The following is a 9,447-nucleotide window of genomic DNA, read 5'->3' as shown; positions in this document are numbered from 1 at the left end:
AGGAGGCAAGGGACCTGAGGGAACGCCCCGCGACAATCGCCGTATACGACGCACCTGACCCGGAGCTGAGCGCCCTGGAGGAGTACCTCACCCAGCACCAGACGAAGGCGCAGAAGGCGTCCCCGAAGTGTCGGTCCGCGACCTTGGGACGGAAGACCTGCTCGTCCTCCAGGAGGGGCGTGTCTACGGACACGGAGGACAACATGACCGAGTACTCGGCCACGCCCCACGTCAGCCTCGACAGCCTACACGGGACGTCAGTCCACCCGGACCACAAGATCTACAGTAAGGCCGTTGTCAGTAAGACCTCCCTCAGGAACGTCTTCAGTAAGATGACCGGCCCGCGGGGAGTCGGCGGGAGCAAGACCAGCGTCAGGGGGGAGACTTCAGGGGACAGCGACGCGGGGAGCGGCGCCCTTGGGTCGCCGCTCGATGGCCGGGCCGCCAGCAGACTCGTCTACCGAATGGCCCGCCAGTGCTCCCGTACCCTGAAGGAGAGGATCAAGCAAATCACGACCGAGGACGCGGCCAAGACTTCGTCGACGCCTCCGTCGGCGTCTCCGACGGCGGTAGGAGCGGTGGGAGCTGCCGAGACACCCCTGATGGTCACCCTCCACAAGCAGGGCGGCGCGAGTATCGGCGCCCGGTTGGCCTGCAACGGAAGCGAATCCTCCGACTACGCTGTCCCCTCCGTCAGGGGGTCGTCCTTGACGGCTTCTCCGGTGCCTTCGGCCGCAGCCTCCGCCAAGAAGACGCATCTCCGCCCAGACTCCGTCTTGTCCTCGTCGTCCTTCCTCACGTCCTCCTCCAACTCCTCCTCGGGGTCCACGCCACCGACGCCCTCCTCCAGGTCCTCCACCGCACCGCTGCCGCCACCAAGGGCGACCCCAGCGGAGGAGGTCAAGTCGGACGTAGGGCGCGGTCCGCTTAGCCCCGAAAGAACGATGATGACCTACCTGAAGGAGGAGGAACCTGAGCAGGAAGACTCGACTCCACCTCTGACGACGACGACGACGACGACGACGACGACGACAACGACGACCACGGCCGCCAACGACAGCGACGCCTCTGCCGACAGCTACTACGAGAGGTCCTTCGAGGCAATCGAATCCCTCCTGCTGGAGAACGAAATGTTCCGCGACAGCGCCATCTACAGCGATCCAGAGGAACCTGACTCGCCGCCGTGCCCTTCGCTCCGGACGCCTTCCTTCCCCACCTCCTCCTCCTCCTCCTCCACGACGACGACGACGACGACCTCCTCCTCCGCGCCCTCCTCTCCTTCCAAAGTCATCCAGACTCCGCCCTCGCCTCCACGGCGTCAGAACTTCCCGACGACGCCTTCGTCAGGAGTCGAGGTCGGGAGCTCGCCCACCAGCGTGGCCGAGCTGCTCTTGCCCACTTCCCCGACGCAGACGGAGGAAGAGGAGGAGGAAGAGGAGGAGGAGGGGGAGGAAGAAATCGCTCCCCCGAAGAAGGTTCCTCCCCCTGTGCCGGCCAAACCGGAGACTCCTCCTTCAGGAGGAATACGCAACCGGCGGGGACGCGCCTGCGGAAGCCTCATCCTACAGCAGCTCCGGAACCTGGAGGAGTGTTCCTCCCGAACGACGTCCCGCGGGGAGGACGCCCTAACACCCCCGACCTTCATCGAAGGCCTCAAACCCCTTCAGCAGCGACGTCAGGAGCTCGAGGAGCTCCACGCAGCGACGTCTGCAGGAACTTCCCGTCGAGGGTCGAGGGACGACGCCCTGACCAGCGGCGCCCTCTTCTCGCCCACGCCCATCGTCAGGACGCCCATCGCCCTGGCGCCCCTCAGCCCCCGGAGCGCCGGAAGCCCAATACCGCCCTTCTCCTACTCCCCCGCCGCCGGGGGGACGGAGTCCAGCGACCCGGGGGCGGCGGTCGCGCCGCCCTTAGGAGGGAGGAGCGGAACTCCTGACGGAGGCGCTGAAGGAGAAGACGCGGTTCTCCCCCGTGGCTGGGTGAGGCACGTCGTCGGCCGCCTCCAACAGACGGAGAGTGACGCTTGAGGGAGGCTGCTGCTGCCCCCCGGAATCTCGGGGTACGCCCATTGATACATCGGGGTGTGCCCAATGATACCTTGGGGCGCGCCCAATGATATATCTGGATGCGCCCAATGATATCTTTGGGCACTCCGCCTCCCTCCGAAGTAAATAACTAGTCAAGGTCACGCTCGGACGGTAATGACTTGAGAGAGAGTGACGTCATACTCCCCAAGGGATGATGACGTCACAGCAGTGCCAAGGGGGGGTGATGACGTCACGATGATGACGTCATGGTGCCATGGTCCCCACCACACACTCTCACCCCCCCCTTCCGTGTTTCCGTTGGTGCTTAATATCATGCATTATGTCTTATTCCTTCCACCCTCCTCTCTTTCTCTCCCCCCCCCTACCCTCTAAATCGCATTTATTATAAATATGTTAACCTGGAACTCCTTGTATATTATGTGCATAGATTCTGCCTTGTACAATTTATATTATATGCTCCTAAGCCAATTACACGTTCAAATCTACGCCAGGTCTTATTCGCCTTGAATTTAGTCCCCGGTGCTCCGGTGAAGTGAGATGGTGGTGAGTGAAGCTGGGTGATGATGCTAAGGTCTTGGTCGCTGGTGCCAATGGAGGTGACTGTGGATCCCAATTCTTGATCCACATGTTCTTCCACATTCCGGGCAAGTCGGATATGGATCAGGTGGATAAACTGTATTGTTGAGATCATGTCCTTTTTGCTCGCCGATTCCCCCATGTCTGCTCGCGAGCAGACACAATATGGCTGACCTCTTGTGAGACAGTTGATGCGATGCTACACCTCTGTGTGTATATATATGTATATGTATATATATATATATATATATATATATATATATATATATATATATATATGATCTTCATAAGATTTTTTTCTGACACCCCTGTACTGCAACGTGCATCAGGTAGTTGCCCGTAAAAATTGTCGTGGAAGAAGGTTCTCGGGCATGTGGATGATATGACCCAGAAGGAGAATAAACACACACACACACACACACACACACACACACACACACACACACACACACACACACACACACACACACACACACACACACACACACACACACACACACACACACACACACACACACACACAGAGGATCTAATAAAATGGGATAGTAGAAATACAAGAGGACACGGAAAGAAAATCAAGAAAGACAGTTATAGAAGAGATCTGAAAAAGAACAGCTTTCCCCACAGAGTAAAAGATATTTGGAACAAGTTAGATGAGAAAGTGGTGTGTGCAAAAACAATACACGGATTTAAAAACAGTCTAGATAAAATGAGATATGAAGACGGGGCACCACGAGCATAGCTCCCCTTCCCGTAAAATACAACTAGGTAAACACACACACACACACACACGCACACACACACACGTACACACACACACACACACACACACACACACACACACACACACACACACACACACACACACACACACACACACACACACACACAAATATATAATCGAGTAGAGGTCATAGTAATAAGAAAGAATGTTTAAAAGCTTTAAACATTTATAGCTTTCCACATAAAAGTGTAGACTTGTTAAACTCACCTTCCCACTCTCATGCAGTGGGAAGTGAAAAACCCTTGAGAGGGCAAACTCCTGTCAGTTTCTGTAAGCCGTTTTTTTTCAGGCCGATGTTGGGTCACCTCCTCGCATGGCCAGGGCTGTGGAGAACCAACGCAGCAAGTCCGCTTGCTCATGAGTTCGACATGGTATCTAACACTATAAAAGAGTTAAAGTTAAGGTTTGACAAATGGAGGTTAAGAGACTGGATAAACTCTTTCTCTCTCTCTCTCTCTCTCTCTCTCTCTCTCTCTCTCTCTCTCTCTCTCTCTCTATTTATCTCTCTCTCCCTCCCACACACACACACACACACACACACACACACACACACACACACACACACACACACACACACACACACACACACACACACACACACACACACACACACACACATGTTGGTAGAGCGCTGAACTGGGAAGCAGAAATGCTCCCAGCACCCAGTTCGAATCCTGCCCAGGGCCGAAATTATTTCGGTATCGCTGTGCCTCGGGTCGTTACTCTGACTCTCGTGGGCGGGGAGTTGGGGGTGTGTGTGTGTGCAAGGTCATAGCATTACCCATAGATCGGACCTACGAGCTCTGAGCTCTCTTCCAGGAGGGAAATAGCTGTCGATCACGAGTCCAACACGTGATCCAAAGACCAAGTGAATACACACACACACACACACACACACACACACACACACACACACACACACACACACACACACACACACACACACACACACACACACGACTCGGTGGCGCGGTTGGTAGAGTTCCTGACTGTCACTATGGCGGTCCGGGTTCAAATCCTGCCCAGGGCTGAAATAATTCCAGTATCGCTGCGCTTCGAGTCGTCACTCCAACTCTCGTGGGCTGGGAGTTGGGAGTTTGTGTGCGTGTAAGGTCACAGCATTACCCATAGATCGGCCATACGAGCTACGAGCTCTCTTCCGAGAGGGTAGTAACTGTCGATCACGAGTCCAACCCATGATCCAAAGACCAAAGGTGAATCTCTCTCTCTCTCTCTCTCTCTCTCTCACACACACACACACACACACACACACACACAAACACACACACACACACACACACACACACACACACACACACACACACACACACACACACACACACACACACACACACACACACACACACACACACCATTTCTCCTCGTCCTCCTCCTCCTCCTCTTTCTCCTCCTCCTTCTCCTCCTCCTCCTCCTCCCGGCCCACAACTGCTTGGTCGATTTCAATGAAGATTTGACGTCATATACCATCCCTCTCCCCCCTTCCCCCTTCCTCCTCCTCCTCCTACTCCTTCCCTCTTTTTCCTTTTCATTCTCCTTTCCCTCCTCCTCCTCCTCCTCCTCCTCCACCACCCCCGTCAGCTACTCCTCCTCCCCAACCACCCCCTCCGCCTCTGGGACCTATATAAAGGCCCCCTCTTGGGCCACAAGAACCACACCACTTCACGCCGTTGCTGTTTCATCACCCCCTACAGGTAGCTCCTCAACATCGTTTTTACCTCTTACAGGTACCTCCTTACCTCCTACGGTGTCCCTCTGTGTCTCCTGAGCCTCTCAGCTCCTCTAGCCGTATGTTTGTGTTACTTCCTGTGTGTGGGCGTGTGTTTGTTTGTGCTAATGATAATCCGTTCACTAGCGATACAGATATACACTGACAATATACACTTTAGGTGATTTATGGGCAAGAACTAGTTTACCAATAGACTGGTCAATGAATGGAATAATAGACTTAGTAACCACGTAATGAACGCTGAAAAACTATCTTTATTTCTAGAAAAGGTTCGACAACTTTATGGATCGGGATGATGAGTGCCTAGTGTAGGCCTTATGGTCTCCTGCAGTCTCCTTCATTCTCATGTTCTTGTGTAACTTTTAGAACTAGTCTAATTTGAGTACATAATGTGCAGGGAGTGCTAGGCGCTGTTGTGGTGTATTTGTTTCCTGCGACGGAGAAGTCGGGGGCCATGTCAGTGTTGACAAGGTCGAAGGTTGTTTGTTAGTAGCTTGAGTGAGATTTAGCTGGTGTACAAGTTCAGTGATGTTCAAGCGATTAAAACCCCACATGCAACCAGATTTGCGGCTGAAAATCTCACTCGTAGAGCGTCTGCAGTCCCAATGATGTGGTTGAAAGGGCAGTTGACCTATGGCTCGTGGAAGGTGACACGCCATATACCACACACACGATGACAGATGCGGTGTGGTGGGGGAGGAGACGGGAGATTTGACCTTTCCCATAAGGTCTAACTCCTTTGGGAACGTCATCATTGATATAAGGCGGAGTCAGGCCAGCGCGACAAAGCAACGCTACTCCCCACCCCTGCGAATGGCCCTGAGATGGTGGAATGATACAGAGCTAACAGAGGAACTTCAACTTAACAATGTTGCACACTTTGGAGACATGTTGATAAAATAGTTGGCAAATATACAATGGCCCACGTGACCAAGTGGACAATTGGCCCTAGAAAGGGTTCCTTGGTCGAATACTATAATAACCCCCCTTATTATGTCACTCTTCTGTTCCCAAACATCCTTTATCTGCGGAGGACTATGTCAAACTCCTTCTTCAAGTCCAAGAAATGCAGTCTGCTTAGATACACGCAACGGGAGCTGCTGAATTTTCTCTTCTCTTTTCTCTCTCTCTTTCTCTCTTTTCTTCCTTAACATGTTCATAATAACACGTGTGTGTGTGTTTACGTAATTATAGTATAAAGGAAAGGGGCAATACTCGTGTAGTCCCGTCTCCTGGTCTCAAATATATCCTGCCTAGCCTCAGACTCATGTAGAGTTCCAACTTTGTATATATTCTTGATTTCCAATGATCATATTTAGATTTGAATTAATTCATCGTTCCAAGTTTGGTGCTCTATCACCTTCTGAGGTATTCCAAAGTATTTTATGCATCTATATGGAATACTTCATTTCTTCACATGACGTACGCGTGCGTGCGTGCGTGCGTGCGTGCGTGTGTGTGTGTGTGTGTGTGTGTGTGTGTGTGTACGCGACTACCCAGCCCATTCCAACAAGTTCCTCTCTTGCCGCAGACGCTGATGATGGTGTCCCTCCGCTCCCCAGGGGCAACACCCGTCCTCGCCCTCCTCTTCGCCCTCCTCGTCGTCACCCCTACGGCCCAGACCGCCGTACTTCCAGGTAAGTAACCAACCCTAAGCATGAGGTCACGAATCTAAGACCAACATGGCCGCCCGGATTAGAACGTCGCTACTTGTGGCGGAGGTCGAGGAAACGGCATTTCAAACATTGCCACCAGCGAGTTGGACCAAGGGTATGGCTCATTAGGTTCCACGCTGCAAAGTCTATGCGCTCCAAGTAGTCCATTCATGGCCATTTGAAATTAAACTCTGTATATAATAAAGAAAGCGGCCTTGCCGTTGATGTGCTGTGCCTTGCTGCATTGCTTCTGACCCAGGGCAATGGGCGAGATACAGGGATGACCCGTCATCCAGAGGAGCTAAAACAGGGAGGGGCGGGTGGTGGATGGGAGTGGAATGGGTGGGAGTGGAATTATGCCTTTTGACTTTGGCTACCTCTATGGTAAGAGGGAAAGAGCCCTTGGTATGTATGTATGTATGTATGTATGTATGTATGTATGTATGTATGTATGTATGTATGTATGTATGTATGTATGTATGCATACAGTGAAGGAAGCTGTATATAACAACGACTTGAATCGATTCTGTGACACGTGGCAACAACGCTTTCTCTACCAACGTTGCCACGCCGACATGTCACTAGTGAGACAGGTGACAGTGACAGGTAGTCAAATTGGCATCGTCGCGCTCGTGGAGGAATTCCCGCTTCTGCCCCATCCTGAACGGACTCCTTGCAGCGCACGGACATTAGCCTCTTTATAAGGAGGAGTTCGCGACGTTAAATTGAATCATTTTGTTCCTCCCGGTAGACCGGAACTACTCCGGACGTCTCGTTCACTCCCGGAGCGACCTAACCTCATCTGGAACCAGCGGCGGACTGATCCACGCTGACCTCCACCCAGAGATCGTCCACCTCCTGCAGAAGAACCTCCCAGAAATGCAAGACATCAGGATCATCGACAGTGAGTACCCTCAAGTGAATGACAGTTTCACACTTTAGCTCCCTAAAGTGGCGCCAACTTCACCTTGTAGTCCCCCGAGATTTGAGCCCTTTATTAAAAGTGAGAGGTTTAAATTCTTTAATCAAAAGTGAAAGATTCCAGGCTTTTATCAAAGTAAGATGTTACTTCTGAAACACTACCCTATGGCGCCCAGGATTCAAGTCCTGGTCGGGGACAGACGATCGACCCTGTGGCGTCGATGTGTGGCGGGGACGTGACTTCCCGTAGCTTTCCATTGTTTAGAAGCAAAGTGGCGCACACGAGCGACTCTGTGGCGCGGCTTCGCTTCTAAACAATGGAAACTTATGGAAAGCCACACATCCCCGCCACACACCTGACGCGGCGAGCAATGAGGCGCCAGAGTAGGTTCGTTTTGTCCCAAAAGTGGCACATGTTTCTGAAACACCCTGTAACTCTCTCAATGACACCCTGTAGTACAGTGGCTCCCAACCTTTTCTGGCTTGAGGCACCCTTGCCAAACCTTTCAGAAGTCCCCGGCATCCTTATTAGAAAATCTAAATTCTAGTATGTCAGTATTTTGTTGATTCAATATCAGTGTAACAAAAATTTGTCCCTGGTAAATATGGAAATGCTCATCTTTACACTGATGCTGCTTTAATGAACAAAAAGGGATGACAGAGGGAGTCGGTAATACGAAAATGATTTATACCCTCAATTTTGGCGGCACCCACCCTCAGTTGATTTCACGGCACTCTTTGGTGCCGCGGCACACCGGCTGGGAGCCACTGCTGTAGTACATGAGAATCCTCTACAAAGAATGACAAATTTAAGTCCTTCATCAAAAGCGATTCAAATCCTTGATCAAAAGCGACATATTTCTGAAACACGCTGTAGTGCCTCTCTCTAATCACCCCTTCTTTCATGTCCTCCTTCTTAAGGTCCGGAGGGTCCTCGCCTGGATATGCCCCTCAGCGGCTGCCGAGACTCGCTGGACTGTCATCATCGATTCACGAACTATCTCGGACTTCTGGTCAGGATGATGGAAACTGGTCGAAGGAAATAAACACACAGACACAAGACAAAACACACAAACACACATACACAAACACACACACACACACACACACACACACACATGGTCTTCACAAGACAGAAGAACGCACCACCAATAACAACATGGACATTTATGTGAAATTATTTCTAAGTGGAGTTTGTAACAATGTTGACCGTCTATTGTGTTACTGTCTGCAGTTTCTGTCACACCATTCACACAAGGACTATACAAAACCAAAATACAAAAAATAATAACGTGGATATTGATACGGGTTTCATTTGGACACCACTCTAAAGATAGAGATAGAGAGAGAGAGAGACTCAACTTTGGCTGGATCCCACGCACACGCCATTGGGTTAAGGTTCCTCCCATGTCCCAAGCAGTGCATCCCGTACGACTCTCTCTCTTTGGGCCAAATTTGGGCCAAGTCGGCGATTTGCCGATTTTCGGCCAAATCCGAAAACATTTTGTGTGTGTGTTTGTGTGTGTGTGCGGTGTCATTTTGGTCACCCTCTCAGATTGGGCCACTATCTCACCCACAGTCCATGGCCAACAGGCCTTCTGCGGATTTTACATGGAGATCAATCAGGCCCTACCGAAGCTAAGACATAATGAAGAAAACATATCCTACTTGTAAATAACAATAATGATTAAGATGCACATAACAATGCGAAAATGA

The 9,447-nt window shown here is 51.3% G+C and overlaps 2 protein-coding genes across 2 annotated transcripts in view; both read left to right on the top strand.

Annotated features, from left to right (window-relative positions):
• The window catches only part of LOC143031635 (uncharacterized), a gene marked incomplete at its 5' end in the record, with an annotated part of 16,299 nt that extends 13,766 nt beyond the window's left edge, over nt 1–2,533 (top strand). The window contains 1 exon segment of the mRNA XM_076195740.1: nt 1–2,533. This exon segment is cut by the window's left edge and continues 1,039 nt beyond it. Coding sequence (XP_076051855.1) covers nt 1–2,027 — 2,027 coding nt within the window.
• Nucleotides 2,534–5,077: 2,544 nt separating this feature from the next.
• LOC143031634 (uncharacterized) lies at nt 5,078–9,034 on the top strand. The gene is made up of 4 exons (XM_076195739.1): nt 5,078–5,120; nt 6,687–6,792; nt 7,562–7,714; nt 8,653–9,034. Exons 2-4 carry the CDS (start codon nt 6,693–6,695, stop codon nt 8,775–8,777), a joined length of 378 nt encoding a protein of 125 aa, XP_076051854.1. The 5' UTR covers nt 5,078–5,120; nt 6,687–6,692; the 3' UTR covers nt 8,778–9,034.
• Nucleotides 9,035–9,447: the final 413 nt, after the last annotated feature.

This window comes from Oratosquilla oratoria, chromosome 12 (assembly GCF_046742065.1).
Source record: "Oratosquilla oratoria isolate Oo_2021 chromosome 12, ASM4674206v1, whole genome shotgun sequence".
NCBI classification, from domain to species: domain Eukaryota; kingdom Metazoa; phylum Arthropoda; class Malacostraca; order Stomatopoda; family Squillidae; genus Oratosquilla; species Oratosquilla oratoria.
This window is presented reverse-complemented; position numbering and strand designations above follow the sequence as displayed.

Coding starts and splice junctions, on each gene's coding strand:
- LOC143031634 (XM_076195739.1), top strand. CDS start 6,693: ATGATGGTGTCCCTCCGCTCCCCAGGGGCAACACCCGTCCTCGCCCTC. Junction 6,793..7,561: donor CCAGACCGCCGTACTTCCAG/GTAAGTAACCAA, acceptor TCCTCCCGGTAG/ACCGGAACTACTCCGGACGT. Junction 7,715..8,652: donor AGACATCAGGATCATCGACA/GTGAGTACCCTC, acceptor CTCCTTCTTAAG/GTCCGGAGGGTCCTCGCCTG.